Raw genomic sequence first — 22,577 nt, 5'->3', positions numbered from 1 at the left:
AGTAGTAGTAGTACGTTTATTTATAAGGCGCCACAAAGTGTCCGCAGCGCCGTACATAGCAAACCAAAAAAAAACAAATTACAAGGTAACGTACAGGGTGTGTAGAAAGATACAGTATAAATAGGGGTATAGCTGGTAGAACTAAAATCAGCATCAGTTCAGAAGTAGGTGTCAAAATAGTCAAGGAGACCGAAGATGAAGTAGAGGAAGGGAAGAACAGGACAGGAGCACAGGTGAGGTAATGAGGTAGGGTGAGTACGTGAGGAAGGAGGGCCCTGCTCATAAGAGTTAACATACTAAAAATAGGTGGGTGGACGAATGAAATACAATAGGATAAGTAGGAACGGAGGGGAACAGAGGCAGGATAGGAGGATCAAAAGAGGTTAGGAGGAGGGATAGGCTAGTCGAAAAAAGTGGGTTTTGAGGGAGCGCTTGAAGGAGGTAAGGGAATCAGATAGCCTGATGGGTGGCGGGAGGTTGTTCCAGTGCAGGGGGGCAGCGCGAGAGAAATCTTGGACACGGGAGTGGGAGGAGGTGATTAGGTGAGAGGTCAGTCGGCGGTCAGCGATGGAGCGAAGAGGACGGGAGGGAGTGTGGATAGAGATCAGTGAAGAGAGGTAGGGAGCTGTGGAGGAGGAGAGAGCCTTGTAGGTGGTGGTGAGGAGTTTAAAGAGAACTCGGAAAGGAATGGGGAGCCAGTGAAGAGATAAACAGAGGGGGGAGGCGGAGGTATACTCATCTCCATCATTGGCCTCAAGTTGTATGGAGCGAAGAGGACGGGAGGGAGTGTGGATAGAGATCAGTGAAGAGAGGTAGGGAGCTGTGGAGGAGGAGAGAGCCTTGTAGGTGGTGGTGAGGAGTTTAAAGAGAACTCGGAAAGGAATGGGGAGCCAGTGAAGAGATAAACAGAGGGGGGAGGCGGAGGTATACTCATCTCCATCATTGGCCTCAAGTTGTATGTTGATTGAGTCCTCACTACTTATATTTAAGCTGTAATGTGTATTGAACTGTGGCGCTCTTTATTTGTACTGTATTTTTGTTATTTATTCTATGTTATGCCAAGTTTTCTCTCCCTGTATTGTTCCTTTGTACGGCGCTGCGAAACACTTATGGCGCCTTATAAATAAAATTATAATAATAAGCTGATGTACCGAGGTTCTGAATAAATAGACAGCTCTGGTACAAACAATTTATCAGATAGCAAAAGCAAGGTCTAGAAGATTTTGTACACAGCAGCAACAAATATCTTTACAGGATCATGGAGCGCAGGGCCACGCCTAACCCTGCTTTATAATACAACGGGATGGAGGTCCAAGGCTACAAGCGACTCAACAATCCCAGCATGCACTGCCTGGACTCCATAATGCTGGAGTCTAGCAATGGGAGAGATCTTGCTCCCATTAGTGTGCCGGCAAGTTTACCAAGAGGTATGTGGTCATCCAATCAAACCGCTGTATTTCTGCCCCTGATGAAGTCACCATTATGACGAAATGCGTTGGGCTAACCACATTGCTGTATTGATTGCAATGCCAACACGCTAAAAAGGATTCCACATTGATTATTCATTGAACTGATCCAAAAATTCTGTATGAATAATGCTATGCCCTTAGGGCAAATTTTATTAAATATTACTTGAACGCGTTCTGTTTACATTTTAATTTAGCGCACTCTGAACCCATTCCTTCTGTTCAATAGGTTTGTACCTGCAGGTGTTCAATGTGGTGATTTACTGCTCTGGCAAGGATGCCTATATTCTGGTGAATCAGAGTGGGTACAATTAAGTATACCGATTTGCGGGTGAGAGACATCGGTTGTGAGGTATACAATTTATTCCCACTTATCTCTTTTTTGCTGTGAGCTCCCCTCTGGGCATCGCTATAAATTGGGAAATTAAGTACTTCTGAACTTTCAATAAAATAATAAATAATGAATAAAATCCTACCAGATCGCACTACTAAGCTGGAATACAGACTATATCCAGAGTAGATTCCGTCATTTCTAAAATTGCATCTATTCGAATGTTTTTAGGAATTGTCTGATGACTTATTACTTTAAATTTTATGTTCAATATTAATGTTTTATTGTGTATACTATATTTTTCTTTATAGGTGGCCACCTTAAATTTCTAATAAATAAGTGTTATATACTATAGTTGCATTGGTATATTTATTCAGGTGGATACACCCATGGTGCTTTAAAAGAATTGGCGCATTTATCCCCATTCTTCCCAAAACTGTATTTTTTCCCTAGTCCATTTTCCGCTTCCCAGCGGACTAGTGATAGGAATATAGGTGTGTGTATATATACACACTAGGACACCACAGGATTTGCTTCCTTTAATAATAGAGTATTATATGGTCATATTTTATATATTATATTATATAATATTATTTATATATTATATTATTTGCACATTTTCTATTACTCGCCCATTACTTCCACTATTTTATAGTGGTTGCTGTTCCACAATTAAGTATACCAGTTTGTACTTTAAACAGATCACCAAGTAGGATGATGATAATCCAACACATTACAAATAGACTTTCCTTACCTTCTGGTTTTGCTAAGGAAGATTCTGGAACAGATACCGCTGGAATATCAGCACCAAGTGGTGAATGGAGAGAACGTTCTTTATCCAGGTCGCCTTCATGCTGACTTTTATCCTTCTTTTTCTTATCCTCCTGACAAGTAAGAATGAAGTACAGTTAATTATTTCCCAAGCAGATTTTCTTTCTTCAAGGTGATATAGGCTAGTGACCAAACCAGTGGCCACATATGATACCCTGTATCTTACAGGCAAATTGCTACAGGGACTTTAAGAAGTTAGGCCAAAGTGCCTCCAATCCAGTACATGTGAGGTTCTTACAGTGTTTAGGTCAGAGGTGGGCAAGAAGCGTCCCTCCAGACTACTCAACACATCCTCACATGTTCTTCCACAATATTACTATTTGGGCATACTAAACCAGAGATAGGACATGCTAGGATTTAGTTCAGCGGCTGCTCCTCATTGCCCACCCATGATCTAACTATTGGTGCATGGATATGAAATGACCCAACGTGATTCAAGAGGAGACATGGAAAACCGTGAACGGTTACGCTTGCTGGGGACTGGATTGCTGGACTTCCAGGCTTGGTAAAGGCTAGCTGGACACCTGCAGAGAGCAATTGTCTTACATATATTCTCTGTCTAGCGAGCACATAGACGCTGCCCGTCCAAACGCCCGCCCCTAACCAGAACCTTTCTGAAAGGAGTTATCAGCCAACCAACTTAGTGCTACGAGTCAGAAAGAAGCGATTTGTAGCATTAAGAAGGCTGCTATGTACTAGATTGGTCAACTACGAGCCAAACTTTACGTGGGATGTTTATTTTAAAGAGAATATTGCTTTATTTTTCCTTTCCTGTAATTTGCAGCACTTACCAATTAATCACACATGTAAAATAAAAAAAGTCACAATGTTACCACAGAACACAAAAAAATGAAAATGATCAAATCGCGAGGAACAATGGCAAGAAAAGAAATGTGACCCATTTGAATCACTTTGCTTTCTACATAAATGGTGCATAAAAGAGCATGTTTGAGCAGCTTTCAGCTCAAAGCCGCACAGTGTGTATGGCCCGGCGATGAGCGGTGAGCGCTGCTGCGCGCTCCCGCAACATCGCCGGGAAAGCCGTTCATCTGCTGGGAACACCAGCAGATGAGCGGCTTTGAGGATGGCTTTGCATAGCGCTGCGCTATGCAAAGCCGCCCGCCCCCTCGCTGACCGGGCCGGGCAGGGGGAAAGCGGCTCAGTGTGTATGCATTGAGTGGCTTTCCCTCCAGCGATGTAAATGATCATCGCTGTCCATACAAGCTGGGCATAGTCGCCCAGTGTGTATGGACCTTTAAGCTGGGATTTAGACACACTCATTGGCTGGATGATTGTATCAGTGTAATTGCTGATAAAAGGTCTTAAATACTCCTTCATCTGTTGTATCTTAATTGTTAGATAATATTTCCCCAAAATATTTTGTATGTAATGCTGAAGAGCATTAACACGTGTTGCGAGGTTTATTTTGCTTATAGCACAGTGTATATCAGCACTAATATGAAATCCAGACCGGTGCTAGAAACGCCACAGCAGACAGCGACACCCCAGGCAGGGAAGAGGAACTGCATGGATTTTCAAATATGACGGGTGCTAGAATGAACACTATTCTCTATGCAGCCACTGGGGAGTACAGAATTTTACATTTGACGGTCCTACCAGCAGTGGTCAGTTCCACAGCAGGCACTGGAGGAGGAAACAAGGAAGCAGAGGGATTGGGAAGTCCCTCCGAAAAGGTTAGCTGCTGGAAGATTATCCTCCACCGGTCGCAGGTGTTTCTGGTTTGTCACACAAGACGTAATCAGGTCTAGGATGACCCAACCCATATAAATTAGAGCACTTTTATAATCCAAATATCAGCAAATATTGCCACTCTTCCTGGCAGTGGCAAAGATAACAGCATATAACGGTCCAAAAGGTAAAGAATAATCCTAGAATGTCCGCTAAAAGTACAGAAATCTCTGCAGCTGTCAAACATATCAACTGTACAACGCTGCATAACAACGTGACACAAAGGAAGCCGCCACTGCTGTCCAAAATAAACATGGCAATACGTGTTAATGCTCTTCAGCATTACATACAAAATATTTTGGGGAAATATCATCTAACAATTAAATAAAAAAAAAAAAAAAAAAAAAAACACAACATTCAGAAATTGTCCTTTTAAATGATCAAACACTTATTTAAAATATATCCAATATAATTTTATTTTAAAAATAAACACATCGGTACAAAAATCGATGACCATGGTCATGCAACCCTTTTAGGGAAAGACCAGCCTGGTGTGGTCACATATGATGTGACAATGCCTGGAAAATGGTTAAATGAAAGAAAAGTCGTTTGGAAGAACACACAACGAAATGTAAAAAAAAAAAAAAAAAAAAAAAAAAAAGCGCACAGAACACCAGCAATAACAGCTTATCCCAAACATTACACTAACTAATGGTGTATACCATGCAAGCATGCGATTTGGCTTCTGATGCTCCCTATATAGGGAACATCGGAAGCCAAATCTTACCGTGTGTACACACCATAAGACGTTTTCTTGCCAATGTACGGGTATTGTGAGCCCTGTGTAGAAACAGAAGTACCACTGACCTTTTTCTTCTTTTTTTCCTCACCGGGAGTGGCTACTTTCTCGTTTTTCTTCTTTTTCTTCTTCTTCTTGTCTTTGTGCTTATCGTGGTCGGACTTGTCATCATGGAAGCTCTGCGGGAGGGCAGCAGCACGAGCGGTGGACAGCTCCTTTACTTCTCCAGTCCCAACTTTCAGAACTAGTTTTAATGGTTTCTCCACATATTCTGACAGGAAAGATCCGTGATTATTAGCATGCAATAATCTCTGGTAAAGACTTTACTGCTAATATAATAATGTAACAATTGTAATCCTTACACAAAAAAATCATTTTTTTTTTAATTTTTTTTATATTTTCTTGCTTACTTGTGTTGCATGAAGTGCTGGAAGTGTGCCACAGTATGACCTATGCGGGTGAATCAATAAGTACCTATTGATCCACCCTTGTATATCAGAACTTCAGTTGGATAGTTCAAATGTACAAGTGGACTACAGTGTAGACCAGGTATGTCCAACCAGGTATGTCCAACCTGCGGCCTTTCAGCTGTTGTGAAACTACACATCCCAGCATGCCTTGCTATAGTTTTAGCATTCCCTAATATCAAAACTGTGGCAAGGCCTTCTGGGATGTGTAGTTTCACAACAGCTGGAGGGCCGCAGGTTGGACATGCCTGGTGTAGACACTGGGGCCACAGGCTGCTGGGGATTGTGAAATTTAAAATAACTGGAGATTTCTTACCAAATCTCTCACTTTCTGAATCTCTCATCCTATTAATGTGTGCATCCAGTGGTGGCTGAAACTACTGCGCAGTTATCTTGTGAATGCACCAAATGAAATGGAGCAGTGTTTGAGAGATCTCATGGACAAGCTTCGGAACTGGCCAGCAGCAATGATGTCATCAACGCTAGCCCACTGCACTACAGGACTTGCATTGACCGACAGAATTTAGTGTTCCCGCTAGGCTGTTTTAACGGGGCGCTGCGCCCTGCCCGATTTTTAAAGGGCAAAATGCGCCCTGCCCCTCTTGCAGCGCCCCGCTAAGACAGCCTCACGGGGAAGACCAGCGTCACCGTAGACGGCGATGCCTGGCGCTTCCCCGGCAGCACAGTGGCTCCGGAGGGGCCAGGCCCGCCCCCTTTGATGACAATGGTGGCCCAAGCACGCCTCTTTCATGACGGCGACGGCCCGGGCACGCCCGCTTCATGACGTCGGTTGCCCGGGCACGCCCCTTTCATGTCGGCGGCCCGGGCACGCCCCTTTCATGACGTCGGCGGCCCGGGCACGCCCCCAGCTGTGATGTCGGCGTGCCCGGTCTGCCCCCCAGCGCCCTGCCCCCTGTCACTCCTAGAGTGAACACTAAGAATTCACCTTATGTTAATACATCTCGTCAGATACACACAAAGCACTGAGTGCAGGAACAGGACGCCCACACTATCAGCAGCAACTGTATATATGGGATACACCGAGTTATTACCTGGTAATGGGTTTTCCTCTACTCCACCATGGCAGCCCTCACTCATGGGTTTCTCCCTTCTGGGTAGTGCATTTAGGAAAGGAAAGAAAGACACCAGCCCCCATAAAAGGGCTCCTCCTCCTTCCTCCAGTGTCTTTAAATTCTCCAGCTAAAAAACATAACAGATTAGTAACACAACACATAAATAACACTAAGTGAGGGTAGGGAATATATGCTGCCATGGTGGAGTAGAGGAAAACCCATTACCAGGTAATAACTCGGTGTTTCCTCTACCTCCCCCATGGCAGCCCTCACTCATGGGTCGTACCCAAGCAGTACGCCAACACAGGGGGGGTTAATACTCACGTAACTGAAACATGAGCCTACTTCGGCTATAACCACCAAACAATAATTTTTTCTTCAACTTTTTCATAAGACTGCCGCGCTCAGGATTTTTCTCCCAAACTTGGCATCTGCTGATGACATCACATCTACTCTGTAATGCCTTGTGAAGGTATGCACCGACGACCATCCTGCCGCTTTGCATAGCTCTAAAACTGAAGCGGATTCTTTCTCCGCCCAGGATGAGGCCACCGACCTTGTGGAGTGAGCTTTAAGTCCTTCAGGCGGTACCGCGCCTCTTATTTGGTACGCTTTTAGGATGCATTCTCTGATCCACCTTGATAGCGTTTGCTTGGACGCCGCCTGACCTTTTCTGTGCCCTTCCATCAGTATAAACAGATTCCTTGCTTGTCGCACTTCTGCTGACCTCTGCTTGTACACTGTCAGGGCCCTGACAACGTCCAACATATGAAGACGCTCCTCCTTGCTGTTTGACGGGTTGGAACAGAAGGATGGGAGCACAATTTCTTGATTTACATGAAATTCTGATGCGACTTTCGGCACAAACTGTGGATTTGTCCTTAAAGTTACTTTATCTTCATAAAAATTCAAATAAGGTTCATCTATCCATAGTGCCTGCAACTCCGAGACTCTGCGGGCTGAAGTTATGGCCACCAGAAATAGCACTTTCCATGATAGTAACTTGAATGGTATTTCATGTATTGGTTCAAAAGGGTCCTCCATGAGAACACCCAGTACCAGGTTTAAGTCCCACGGTGGTAACGGACTTCTGACCCTTAATTTCAGTCTTTTCACTGCTTGCATAAACCGGCGCACATCCCTGTTTGCCACGTCCCAGTCTAGCATGGAGGCTAGCGCAGATATCTGTACCTTCAGGGTACTAGCTGAGAGGCCCATCTGGAGACCCTTCTGTAGGAAGCTTAATATTGTCGCCACCAACTTTGGGTCTTTCTGCTCGCTTCTTGCCCAGTACATATATCTTTTCCACATTCGATAGTATGTTTTCATTGTGGAATTTTTCCTGGCTTGAAGTAGCGTCCCGATAACTTCTTTGTCAAAGCCTTTTGCCTCTAATGCCTTGGTCTCAGTAACCAGGCCGTCAGGTTCCAAGACGGGGGTTGTGCCCTCGTTACTTGTCCCTGTGATAGCAAGTCTGGGATTGCTGGTAATCTCCATGGGTCGTCTACTGCCAGTCTGTACACTGTGCTGAACCACGGCCTCCTGGGCCAATATGGAAGAATCGTTATGACCTGGACGTTCTCCCTCTGAATTTTCTTTAGCAGTCTTGGGATTACCGGTATTGGGGGAAACACATATGCCGTGTCCATATCCCAAACTGCCGTCAGGGCGTCGACTTGAGCGGCCTGGGGTTCCCGGAACCTTGAAAAGTAAACTGGCACTTTCTTGTTCGCTTTTGTTGCCATCAAATCTACTTGTGGCCTGCCCCACTTTCTCACTAAGCTGTCGAAGATTGTGCTGTTGAGGGCCCACTCGCCTGGCGAGCATTTCTCTCTGCTCAGCCGGTCTGCTATCACATTGTCCTTGCCCGCAAGGAACACTGCCGAAATGCCTACCGCTCTGGCTTCTGCCCACTCGAGGATTTTGGAGAGCTGTTCTAGTAGTGCTCTGCTTTTCGTGCCCCCTTGATGATTTATATAGGACACCACCGCTTGATTGTCCGACCTTACAATCAGTTCTTTGTCCTGTACCTGATCCTGGAAGTGAATACATGCTCGATACACTGCCTCCATCTCTCTTAGATTGGAGTGGGAAGCTTGCCACTCTACCGACCAACGGCCTTGAGCTATCTGACTGGCACATGTTGCCCCCCAGCCGTACTGGCTGGCGTCTGTAGTGATCACCACCTGCTCTCTGGTGGCAAAGCTTCTTCCTTGTACCAGGCGTTCCGTATCGGACCACCAATCCAAATCTTTCTTGGCAGCCTTTGACAGTGTTATCCGCTGGCTCAGCTCCCTGCTGTCTTTGTCCCATTGTAACAGAAAGCACGCCTGGAATTTTCGCATGTGAAACCGGGACCATGGTATTGTCTCTAGGGCTGCTGACATGAGTCCCAAGGTTTCCATGCAGTCCCGGGATGAGACTACTGTCTTCTTTCTCATCCATTCTATTTTTTTCAACAGCTTGTTCCTCCTGACCTCTGTCAGGGATACCTTCAGGTCTTGAGTATTTAGGATCACTCCCAAATATTGAATTTTTTGGGTCGGTTCGAGATGACTTTTTTTCTCGTTTATGAGCCACCCGTGGTGTTTTAGGCAGTTTATCACTTCTGCTGTGTGCTGTCTTAGTAGGTCCTCTGATTCTGCCACAATCAGGATGTCGTCCAGATAAGGGTACAGTCTTATCCCTTTTCTCCTTAGCCATGCAATTATGACCACCAGCACTTTGGTAAATGTTCTGGGCGACGTTGCCAGTCCAAAGGGAAGCGCATTGAACTGATATGTGACCCCTTGCACCCTGAACCTCAGAAACTTCCGATGTCCTTCGAAGATCGGGACATGAAGATAGGCGTCCTTGAGATCTATTGAGGACATGAATTCGTTTTGATTGAGATCCAGCACCACTGATTTTATTGACTCCATCCTGAATGACTTTATTCTTATGAATTTGTTCAGTCTGCGTAAATCTAGAATTGTCCGAAATCCTCCTGTGGCCTTCTTCACCACAAAGAATCGGGAGAACCATCCCTGAAACTGTTGCGGTTTTGCCACTACGCTGACTACCTCTTGATCCAGCATTTCCTTCAGGCTGGATAACAACGCTCTCCTCTCTTCCAGATCCTCTGGAATGGGAGACTGAACTAGGAAATCGCCCGGCTTCCTTAAAAAGTCTATTTTGTATCCTGCACGGATTACCTCTAGAACCCACTCGTCCGATGTGGATTCCTGCCAGGCGCTTTGAAACTTCAGCAACCTGGCTCCCACTTTTTGTGGGTTGGCGTCATTGGGGGTCTTTTTTGGAGGCGAACCTACTCTCTTTGTTCCCTTGGCCTCGAAAATTGGCCCTGGAAATCCAAGATCCCCTTCTGTAAGGCCTCCCTGGCCTATAAGCCCGTGACTCTCTGAACTCCTGCTGATACCTATTGAACCTCGGGAGAGGTGTTTTCTTAGCCACCTTGTCTTGGGGTAACCATACAGATTTTCCCCCTGAAATTTTGGACACCAATTCATCTAATTGTTTCCCAAAAAGATAGTCCCCTTGAAAAGGCATTGACAGTAGTCTATTTTTAGACTGTACGTCTGCCGCCCAGGGCTTTAGCCAGAGGGCCCTTCTAGTGGCTGCTGCTGTAGCTCCGGCTCTTGCCGCCAGGCGCACAGAATCTAATGATGCTTCACATAGAAATTCAACAGCAAGTTGTACATCCTGCACCATTTTGAGCAACTCGGACCTCTTGAGGCCATCCAGCATATCACTTTCGAGTTGCTGGCACCATCCTCTCAACACCCTGGACGTAACAGCCATAGCCGCTGCTGGCTTTAAAGCGGTGCCTGCCACTGTTGTTTCCTAAGACCCAACTCGATCTTTCTCTCCATTGGGTCTTTGAAAATATTAGCTTCTTCAAGAGGCAAAGTGGTTTTCCTTGACAACCTTGCTACTGCTGCGTCCACCTTTGGCGGTACCTCCCAAGAGGCCACCTGCTGTTTATCAAACGGGTACATCTTGCTAACTCTGCTTGATGTCACAACCCGTCTATCTGGGTGCTTCCACTCCTCTGAAATCACTTCTTTCAGTGTATTGGACAGAGGAAACACCTTCCCCTTGCGCTTTTTGTCTTTAAACAACATCTCCTGAAGACTGAGATCCTCTTGCGGATCATCGATATTTAGAGATTTATATATCAAATTTAGCAGATTATCGATCATGTCGGGGTTAACCTCAGTCTCCATTTTATCCTGACTAGGCCCCTCATCCTCTTGATCCAGATCAAACTCTGGCATAACTGCACTGGTAGATTGCCGGACTGAATCATCAGAGTCCTCACTAGCAATAACATGCTTTCTTTTGGATGATTTTTTTCCCACATCCGCTTTGGCTACAAACTTCTCAGCTAATGCAGCTGTCAACATCTCCACCAAGCCTGCCATTTGAGCTGGCTGCAGTTGCTGGGGGGCCTTACAACCTTCACACAGTATGCCGACATGCTTTTGAGGTAACCCCTTTTCACATGCTGCACATTTATCCAAATGTGGCTTTCTATGCTTAGATCTGCTCTCCTTATCCTTGCTGGTCTCTGACCTAAAAACCAAAATAGATTTACTAAATAGGCTAGGCAATACTAATCCTAATCAGGTGGACACATATAGCACTGATAGCTTACCCTGACTTCCTTACATTACGTTCTTCCTCCATGGCAGGCAGCGCACAGTCACGGAAAAAACCACACTGACAATCTAGGAAAAAATAACGCTAGTGACTTTTATCCCACTGAATCACCTATCCTGCTAAACAAACTGTGATGCAGCGTGCGCCACCGGCGCCTTACCCGGTTATTGCGAGACCTCAGATCCTGTGGCGATGCCCGCGCTGACTCCCAGGGTCTCTCTCCAGGCGCCGGCTAATGTACGCTTCCGCTCGCGGCGGAAATGCGTCACTCGCCGGCGCCGCGCGCTGCTGCCGACGTCCGCCCGCTCTGTGCAATGCACGCGGGCCAGGCAGTGACGCGGCAACGCTATCCCGCGCCGCCCTACGCGTCACTCCTGCGGACGCCACCGCCTGTAGCTGCCCCCGGGGGGGACCGCATGCGGCCATGAGTTCTGTCTCACTGATCCCAAAAGGGGGAGACCTGGTCGTCTGCAGGGGGTAAGAACCGCCGCAGAGACCTGCTGGAAGTTTTCCAGGTAAGCCAGTGTCCACCTCCTACACCTGCACTTACCCGGAAAGGAAAAAAAGACACTGGAGGAAGGAGGAGGAGCCCTTTTATGGGGGCTGGTGTCTTTCTTTCCTTTCCTAAATGCACTACCCAGAAGGGAGAAACCCATGAGTGAGGGCTGCCATGGGGGAGGTAGAGGAAATAGTGATGCAAACAAAGGTATTTGGTCTTTACAAGTGATGATAACGTGGAAAGTAAAGGATTATATTATATTTTTATTTATAAGGCGCCACTAGTGGTACGCAGCGCCGCACATATAGAACACATTAGAACAGTACAGGGTACACAGAACTAGACATAACAATTAAAGCACAATTCTTAGTACACAGTACAGCTGAGATATAGGGAAGTGAGTAAGAAGAGATGCAGGTATAGATAATAGGCGAGTTGTGATTAAAATGCAAGAAGAGAGCTGTGAGAACAGGAGGACCAATCAGCTCCAGACTGTAATTTCATAAACACAGCCTGTAACATGGCAGTTAGGAGCTGATTGGCACATACTTTATCACTTGTTAAAACTTAATACATTTGGCCCTGAGTGCAGGAACAGGACACTCACTATCAGTAGCAGCAGCTGTGTATATGGGATATGGGCCCTTATTCAGATCTGATCGCAGTACAAATTTGTTCTCAAAATGGGCAAAACCATGTGCACTGTGTTACGATGCCCTGGCCTGGGCGCAGGAGACAATAGCTGGTTCCAGAAGACAAGGTGATCAGGCGTGAGCCCGTAGCCGGGACCGCCGGTTAGGATGGCCACAGCAGGTACTACACTCACTCTGTTGAGTCCCCGAGGCAGATGGCAAACCCCTGCAGAGCTAGGCTTCACCTGGGGCCGCCGCGTCCGAAGGAGCGAGTTAGGCCCGCTCCGACCCCGATGCAGCCAGGTCTTATGTAATGACAAGGGGAAAGCGATCGCCACGGGGTAGCCCAAGAGGATCAGCTAACTAATGGACCTAACTGGGGAAAGGCCCCTAACTGCTGGCACCAGGCCAAAGCCGCATCCGCCGTCCGTCCGGGTGCAGGGACTCCTGGACGGCGGCGTGCAACACACTGCAGGTGGGGAAGATGTAACATGTGCAGAGAGAGTTACATTTGTGTGAGTTATTTTGTTTCTGTGCACGGTAAATACTGGCTGCTTTATTTTTACACTGCAACCTAGATTTAAATTTCAACACACCCCACCCAAATCTAACTCTTTCTGCACATGTTACATCTGCCCCACCTGCAGTGCACATGGTTTTGCCCATTTTGAGAACAAATTTGTTCTGCGATCAGATCTGAGTAAGGGCCATAGTGACACACACAATACACCGAGTGTGGTTCTAAGCAGCAGCAGAGGAGGTAGGAGCTCTGTATATGGGATAGTGTGATATGTGGGGTATACACAAGGACGACCAGCTCATGATGCACGATGTGAGCGGGTCGTCAGTTTTTCTTCCGACCCGCTCACGATGACGCGGGGGGCACGACCCGCTCACGATGTACACCCGCACCCGGGAGTATGGACGATCCTGCAGGTAGGATCTGAATAATGACCGACCGACCCGCGGGACCGCGCATCGGATCGGTATCGGTCCACACCAGGACAGAAAAGGGCCCAATCAGCACACAATCTACATCTAAGCGGTCGGAATTGGATCTAGATTTATGGGGTATGACCCTTGTCGTCCTGGTGTGTACCCAGCAATACACAGAGCACTGAGTGCAGGAACTGGACACAGCCTATCAGCAGCAGCACTGGAGGCAGGAGCTGTGATGTGTATATGTTATTATGCATGGAGTGCAGGAACTGGACACAGCCTATCAGCAGCAGCACTGGAGGCAGCAGCTGTGATGTGTATATGTTATTATGCATGGAGTGCAGGAACTGGACACAGCCTATCAGCAGCAGCACTGGAGGCAGGCGCTGCAATATTTTTTAGACGAAATGTTTTTACTGAGACCAGTCCATTTTTTTCTTTGCCTTATTTACATGCGCATGAGGTAAATTACAAAACTTGGACTGAGTGAGAGCCGTGCTTGAAGAAACAGCTACATGCTTGAAAATATTCTCGTTCTGAGTGAGTACGGTACTCTGAAATCCGCTGTGGCAATTTATTCTTGGTGTATGTAGTGATCTTTGAGAGGCTGTTCTACATCACAAAAGAAACCTTTATAGGTATAAATTAATCCGTGGTACTTGTTTCCTAGCACGGCCACACTGATTTACATCGGGGTGGTCGTGTCGGAAAAATCGGGTCGATCGCATCGCATGCGATTTGGTCGCATGCGATGCGATCGACGCGACCGACCGATTTTGGACCCGATTTTTTTTTTTTTTATGTAAATCGGGTCCCTGGGACCCGATTTTACATTGCATTCAATGTAAAATATTCCCAACCCCCCCAAATTTAATGGCGTACACCGCACCCCACGATAGACGCCAACCCGAAGCGTGGCGAGCGCAGCGAGCCCGCGAGGGGCGGCGGTGCGCGTCCTCCGACCTTTTCATTCCCCTACTATCCACGTCGGCGTGGAGTTGAGAATAGAATAGTGTGGCGAGCGCAGCGAGCCACCGAGCCCGAAGCGTGGCGAGCCCCGCGAGGGGACGCGTATACCTGTGAAGTTATACGCGTCCCCTCGTGGAGCTCGCCACGCTTCGGGCTCGGTGGCTCGCTGCGCTCGCCACACTATTCTATTCTCACCTCCACGCCGACGTGGATAGTAGGGGAATGAAAAGGTCGGAGGACGCGCACCGCCGCCCCTCGCGGGCTCGCTGCGCTCGCCACGCTTCGGGTTGGCGTCGATAGTGGGGTGGCGTTTACAATGGGGGGGCATGACGGGGCCATATACAATGAGAAATGGCCCATATTGGCCCATTTCCCATTGATTACTATGTTAAGATGGACTTAATCAAGTCCATCTTATCTTGTGCCATTATAATGGCACAAGACCGACATGACCGACGCGATTTCAATGTTAAAAATATTTTAACATTGAAGCCTATGGAGAATCGGGTCCATCGCGTCGGTCGCGTCGTGTGCCATGTTAAGGCACACGACGCGACCGACGCGATGGACCCGATGGACGCGATTTCTCCATAGGCTTCAATGTTAAAATATTTTTAACATTGAAGCCTATGGAGAATCGGGTCCATCGCGTCGGTCGCGTCGTGTGCCTTATTAAAGGCACACGACCGACGCGATGGACCCGATTTTCCATTTGACGGTAAAATGGACCTGATTTTAAAGAAAATCGGGTCCATCGGGGGCATCGTGTGCCTTAAAGTTAAGGCACACGACCAAGAAGATTGTGGCCGTGCTAGGAAACAAGTACCTAATCCGTCACTATAGTGAGTACGGTACGCATTTGAAGATTACTACTGTCTATGGTCATCTGTTAATATCACATTGGTGATCCTCTAAATGAAGATTTAAAGATACCTTTATGTTCATGTTTACACTTATCCCACTGTGAGATTTAGTACGAATTTTGGGGGCAGGAGCTGTGATGTGTATATGTTATTATGCACTGAGTGCAGGATCTGGACACAGCCTATCAGCAGCAGCAGTGATGTGTATATGTGATATAGTAATGCACTGAGTGCAGGAGCAGGACACAGCCTATCAGCAGCACTGGAGGCAGCAGCTGTGATGTGTATATGTGATATAGTAATGCACTGAGTGCAGGAACTGGACACAGCCTATCAGCAGCACTGGAGGCAGCAGCTGTGATGTGTATATGTGATATAGTAATGCACTGAGTCCAGGAGCAGGATACAGCCTATCAGCAGCAGCACTGGAGGCAGGAGCTGTGATGTGTACATGTGATATAGTAATGCACTGAGTGCAGACACAGGACACAGTCTATCAGCAGCAGCACTGGAGGCAGGAGCTGTGATGTGTATATGTTATTATGCACTGAGTGCAGGAGCAGGACACAGCCTATCAGCAGCAGCACTGGAGGCAGCAGCTGTGATGTGTACATGTGATATAGTAATGCACTGAGTGCAGACACAGGACACAGCCTATCAGCAGCAGCACTGGAGGCAGGAGCTGTGATGTGTATATGTTATTATGCACTGAGTGCAGGAGCAGGACACAGCCTATCAGCAGCGGCACTGGAGGCAGCAGCTGTGATGTGTATATGTGATATAGTAATGCACTGAGTCCAGGAGCAGGATACAGTCTATCAGCAGCAGCTGTGATGTGTATATGTGATATAGTAACACACTGAGTGCAGGACACAGCCTATCAGCAGCAGCTGTGATGTGTATATGTGATATATAGTAATGCACTGAGTGCAGGAACAGGACACAGCCTATCAGCAGAAGCACTCGAGGCAGCAGCTGTGATGTGTATATGTGATATATAGTAACGCACTGAGTGCAGGACGGGTATGGGTAAAAACCGACCAGGACAAAAACCCCCGGACCAGACATCAAACTCTGCATTTTGGTGCTTGTAGCGCCCAGTCCGGGGGCTGTCCTGTCCGGGGGGGCTGCCTGTGACACTTGTCACCAAGGAGAGGAGGAGGGAGAATAAAGCCTCCCTGTATGGTCCGTGCATGTAGCAAAAACCGGACGGTCCGGACCACACAGGGAGGCTGTAATGTCCCCTCTCCCATGTCCCTGGTGATAGCCATCACAGGGACCCCCGGACAGGACACCCCCCGGACCGGACCCTACAAGCTCCGGACTGCAGATTTTGATGTCCTGTCCGGCGGTCTGGAGTCTAGTCCTGGTCCGGTTTTTACATAGTCCCGTGCAGGACACAGCCTATCAGCAGCAGCTCAGCTGTGATGTGTATATGTGATATAGTAATGCACTGAGTGCAGGAACAGGACACAGCCTATCAGCACTGAAGGCAGCAGCTGTGATGTGTATATGTGATATAGTAATGCACTGAGTGCAGGAGCAGGACACAGCCTATCAGCAGCAGCACTGGAGGCAGGAGCTGTGATGTGTATATGTGATATAGTAATGCACTGAGTGCAGGAGCAGGACACAGCCTATCAGCAGCAGCACTGGAGGCAGGAGCTGTGATGTGTATATGTGATATAGTAATGCACTGAGTGCAGGAGCAGGACACAGCCTATCAGCAGCAGCACTGGAGGCAGCAGCTGTGATGTATATATGTGATATAGTAATGCACTGAGTGCAGGAACTGGACACAGCCTATCAGCAGCAGCAGCACTGGAGGCAGCAGCTGTGATGTGTATATGTGATATAGTAATGCACTGAGTGCAGGAGCAGGACACAGCCTATCAGCAGCAGCACTGGAGGCAGGAGCTGTGATGTGTATATGTGATATAGTAATGCACTGAGTGCAGGAGCAGGACACAGCCTATGAGCAGCAGCACTGGAGGCAGCAGCTGTGATGTGTATATGTGATATAGTAATGCATTGAGTGCAGGAGCAGGACACAGCCTATCAGCAGCAGCTGTGATGTGTATATGTGATATAGTAATGCACTGGGGTGCAGGAACAGGACACAGCCTATCAGCAGCAGCACTGGAGGCAGCAGCTGTGATGTGTATATGTGATATAGTAATGCATTGAGTGCAGGAACAGGACACAGCCTATCAGCAGCAGCTGTGATGTGTATATGTGATATAGTAATGCACTGAGTGCAGGAACAGGACACAGCCTATCAGCAGCAGCACTGGAGGCAGGAGCTGTGATATGTATTTGTGATATAGTAATGCACTGAGTGCAGGAACAGGACACAGCCTATCAGCAGCAGCACTGGAGGCAGGAGCTGTGATATGTATTTGTGATATAGTAATGCACTGAGTGCAGGAGCAGGACACAGCCTATCAGCAGCAGCTGTGATGTGTATATGTGATATAGTAATGCACTGGGGTGCAGGCAGGAACAGGACACAGCCTATCAGCAGCAGCACTGGAGGCAGGAGCTGTGATGTGTATATGTGATATAGTAGTGCACTGAGTGCAGGAGCAGGACACAGCCTATCAGCAGCAGCACTGGACGCAGGAGCTGTGATGTGTATATGTGATATAGTAATGCACTGAGTGCAGGAACAGGACACAGCCTATCAGCAGCAGCACTGGAGGCAGGAGCTGTGATGTGTATATGTGATATAGTAATGCACTGAGTGCAGGACACAGCCTATCAGCAGCAGCACTGGAGGCAGGAGCTGTGATGTGTATATGTGATATAGTAATGCACTGAGTGCAGGAACAGGAAACAGCCTATCAGCAGCAGCACTGGAGGCAGCAGCTGTGATGTGTATATGTGATATAGTAATGCACTGAGTGCAGGAACAGGACACAGCCTATCAGCAGCAGCACTGGAGGCAGCAGCTGTGATGTGTATATGTGATATAGTAATGCACTGAGTGCAGGAACTGGACACAGCCTATCAGCAGCAGCACTGGAGGCAGCAGCTGTGATGTGTATATGTGATATAGTAATGCACTGAGTGCAGGAACAGGACACAGCCTATCAGCAGCAGCACTGGAGGCAGCAGCTGTGATGTGTATATTTGATATAGTAATGCACTGAGTGCAGGAACTGGACACAGCCTATCAGCAGCAGCACTGGAGGCAGCAGCTGTGATGTGTATATGTGATATAGTAATGCACTGAGTGCAGGAGCAGGACACATCCTATCAGCAGCAGCACTGGAGGCAGCAGCTGTGATGTGTATATGTGATATAGTAATGCACTGAGTGCAGGAGCAGGACACAGCCTATCAGCAGCAGCACTGGAGGCAGGAGCTGTGATGTGTATATGTGATACAGTAATGCACTGAGTGCAACAACAGGACACAGCCTATCAGCAGCAGCACTGGAGGCAGGAGCTGTGATGTATATGTGATATATAGTAATGCACTGAGTGCAGGAGCAGGACACAGCCTATCAGCAGCAGCTGTGATGTGTATATGTGATATAGTAATGCACTGAGTGCAGGACACAGCCTATCGGCAGCAGCTGTGATGTGTATATGTGATATATAGTAATGCACTGAGTGCAGGACACAGCCTATCAGCAGCAGCACTGGAGGCAGGCGCTGTTACGGTTACGGTGTAAATGTGATATAGTAATGTGTGTACACAATGCACTGAACCACTTACGGTTTTCAGCAGCAGCAGCAGCAGGACCCCGCACCTCCCCCTTCCCGTCGTAGCCGTGCTTGTCGCCTTTGTGCTTCTTATGTTTCTTCCCCATCTCGGCCGCCGCCGGCCCCTTTAGGATCTTCTTCCGTATGCCGGTGATGACGTCACGCCGCCGCACCGACACCTCTCTCCGTTGTTTTTGCTGCTCGGCGGCGGAGGAAACCATAGAGTGGCTCATTGGTGCCGGTGTGTGCCTCATGGAAAGAGGGTCGGGATAGGATAAACAACAGCTTGCTGGCGCTCCCCCTTCCGGCCACACAAGCGAATTACACAGCTAAACCTTTATTGGTCATTTTTCATGAGCCTATAGCGAGTGGGAGTGTTACATCAACTGCTGGTTCTTCTCCCCCTTCTGGCCACAGAGGCGAATTACACGTGCAAGTCGTTACGTTTGTAATTGTAATACACAGTGGACGTTTTTATCCCAGCGTGCCATATATGCCAGTGATGATGGGGAAAATCGCTGGGCTAAAAATGGCTCAGTGCATACTTTTTGCCAGTCCAATCAATTTTGCAGGATGATGCGTGAGTACACACTGGTGGCTTTTGAGCTGAAAGCAAGGCACATTTTTGCCCGCCCCCCCATTTTAATGAAGTTATAAGTCCGAACTTTGCAATTGCCAGTATACCGTAATAATAAAATAAGCCTAGAGATAAAACCGGTGCCTGCCTGATAATATACAAATAGAATCCTAAGTGCTATTTCACACGCTCCGGCTCCTGCCGGGCGGCAAAATCCTGCATGGCCAGGAAGCCGTGCCGCACACAGTAGTTTACTTCCCTTCCAGTGGTGGGATCCAGTTGCAACCAGGCGGCCGGGCCGTGGCCGTCCCCGTATTAACTGCTGTGTGCGGCACGGCTTCCTGGCCGTGTGGGGTTCCGCCGTCCGGCAGGAGCCGGAGCGTGTAAAATAGACCTTAATCAGTGGCACTAGGACTGACTGACAAGTTGGTAAAATAGTGTTGATTTAATTCAACATGGTGTCTCCAGGAGTCACCATATAGAATTAAAACACTATTTTTACCACCTACTTGATGTCAGTCTGCAAGTGCGGCAATTTTCAACTGATGTATCTTATGTCGCAGATTGTGCTAATTAGTGTAAAGCATAAAATGGCAACACCTGCCTAAATTAACTGATGTGATGTGAAAAGTCCCATGTAAATTCTCAAACAGGGCACTTTCCCCTCAATTAACCTTATACCAAAACTGTAATACCCATTACACATTATGCCACACACTGTAATTCCCAATATATATAATAAAACACACCGTACTGCCTATTACATATTATTCCCCATAAGTGCCACTTACCTACATGCTCGTTGCTATGGGCTTCTTGCTCGATGCCACCGGTTGCATGCTCTGACTGGGGTCTCTGGGACAGCCAGCCAGTGACACCTGGTGTGGTGTCTGTGTCACTCAGCCTGCCCTGTGGACAACAGGCCAAGTAGGAGGGCCCTGCTAGGGCAGGGCAGCAGGGGCCAGTGGGGCAACTTAGGGCTCCTCAGAGACAGCCACACAATGGCAGACACAGGCCACAAGAGGGTGGGGCCTGTCCAGGCCCTGCTAGGGTATCCTGAGCGCTGGGCAGCAACAGGGACCAGGGGGGCATGGGCTCCTCACAGCCTACCAGAGCCACACGGTAATGGCAGCTGAGGCACTGGGACTTTCTGGCTGGAGACAGTGAGAGAAACGCTGTGTGCAGCCCCAGCATCCGCGAACTTCTGCGCATGCGCCGCCAGCCTGTGCTTTTACGCATTCGTGTGTATGGCAATTTAAAATTATATATAATTTATACAGCATTACTGGGACTGGGAGTGTGGGAGGAGAGGTGGTGATGTGGCAGCCGCCTCCCAGCCATTGGTTGGTGCGGCCGCCGCGTGACCACATCCCCTTCCACCATCCCAGTAATGCTGTGCGGGGTGGGCTCAGTCAGGTTAAGGCGGCCGCGTGACTCTCCTGGCTTCCCCTGACCTCTCCTGGCTTCCCCTCGCTCAGGCACCACGGCCCTGAAAAATAATAATAAATAAAAATAAGGAGCTGCCAGATGATTAGTTTTATGTACATATGTAATATATATACACATATTTAACACTGAGTGTATACACGCATTGTGTGTCATAATGTGAATTTTGACTCCCTCTGTGTTGCATAGTGTGTATAAGGGGTATATGGTGTGGTACACTACACTCAAGGACACCCCCCATTTGCGTGACCACACCCCCTTTTGCATGGTCACACCCACTTTTCCTGAGTGCGGCCCTCGAACATTTACTGGAATTGTTAAGCGGCCCCCCAGTTGAAATTATTGCCCACCCTGTTGTAGAGTGTCCTCTAGTGTGTCCAAAGTGCTCCGACGCATTTCATTGTACACTGAACAATTTTATACCTCATAACAGGAAATACAATCATGAGGAATTAGCTAATTGATCCGACCAATCAATGTATAAAATTATGAACATAAGTATTAAAGTATATATATATATTTAAAATATATCAGGAGGCAGACCAAATCATTATTCTGATACAACCACACTACTGAGCAAACCTTTGGTGGTCTATTGTATTGGAGTTTGAATTAACTGTTGAGATTAAGGGACTAATTGTTTACACCATTTTTGGAGGAAAATCCTTCCTATGATGGTGGAATAAGAACATATGTTCCAGGAACTGTTGAACCTTAGGCCCTTATTCAGATCTGATCGCAGTGCAAATTTGTTCTCAAAATGGGCAAAACCATGTGCACTGCAGGTGGGACAGATGTAACATGTCCAGAGAGAGTTAGATTTGGGTGGGGTGTGTTGAAACTGAAATCTAAATTGCAGTGTAAAAATAATGCAGCCAGTATTTACCCTGCACAGTAACAAAATAACTCCCCCAAATCTAACTATCTATACATGTAACATCTGCCCAACCAGCAGTGCACATGGTTTTGCCCATTTTGAGAACAAATTTGTACTGTGATCAGATCAGAATAATGGCCTTAGTGTTGAAACATCTCTTATAGCCTGAGAAACAACCTCTATGTGAAACATATTCCACAGTCAAAACTGAACAACCCCTGATGAAGTTATATATTGACGAAACGCATTTGGTTCTATGTCTACTGTGAAAATTTTCCATCTACGCTCAAAAAGTGGCGAAAATTCTGTAACAGAACATCTGCCATTGAGTGAAATTTTGTCAACTTTTATGAACTTTTTATGAACTTAAATACACTTGTAAGGCCAGCAGAGGTGGATTCGGGACTGCCCACTATGTCTGTTGCCCCAAACTGATGTCAGCGATCACGTGCGGGTACTAGGCTTTTCCTTTAACCGCCCCGGCTGTAAGGGCGAATTAGGTCCACCCAGACTCCGTTGCAGTCAGGTGTTACAGGGGAACAACGTGATCGCTGAGGCTGCACGGGCACAAGAGGAAAGCTAACTAAACCCAGTAAGGGCAGGCCAGAATCCACCTGGAGTGGCCCGGGTGGTGGTTAGCATCCAGAGATGACAATATAAATAGGTGGACACTGTGACACAGATAGCCGTCTCAATAGTATCACGGATACACACAACAATGCGCAGGAATGGAATTACACAATAAACT

General features: G+C 47.5%; 1 protein-coding gene across 5 annotated transcripts in view; it reads right to left on the bottom strand.

The window, feature by feature from the left end:
• BRD7 (bromodomain containing 7) overlaps nucleotides 1-19,229 on the bottom strand; it is a 45,918-nt gene extending 26,689 nt beyond the window's left edge. For 2 of the 5 annotated variants that reach the window (XM_083165245.1, XM_083165246.1), the window contains exons 1-3: nucleotides 18,943-19,228; nucleotides 5,185-5,387; nucleotides 2,552-2,681 (exon numbers count right to left, since the gene is read on the bottom strand). In XM_083165245.1, coding sequence (XP_083021371.1) covers nucleotides 2,552-2,681; nucleotides 5,185-5,387; nucleotides 18,943-19,183 — 574 coding nt within the window. In that variant the 5' untranslated portion in view covers nucleotides 19,184-19,228. Of the gene's footprint in view, nucleotides 1-2,551; nucleotides 2,682-5,184; nucleotides 5,388-18,942 lie in introns of all 5 variants that reach the window. The other 3 variants (XM_083165248.1, XM_083165249.1, XM_083165247.1) reach the window with 2 other exon arrangements.
• Between the last annotated feature and the right edge of the window lie 3,348 nt (nucleotides 19,230-22,577).

The sequence above is a fragment of the Crinia signifera genome, chromosome 11 (genome assembly GCF_055691185.1).
Source record: "Crinia signifera chromosome 11, ASM5569118v1, whole genome shotgun sequence".
Lineage (NCBI taxonomy): Eukaryota > Metazoa > Chordata > Amphibia > Anura > Myobatrachidae > Crinia > Crinia signifera.
Note: the sequence above shows the minus strand (reverse complement) of the source record. Positions and strands in the feature narration are given on the sequence as shown.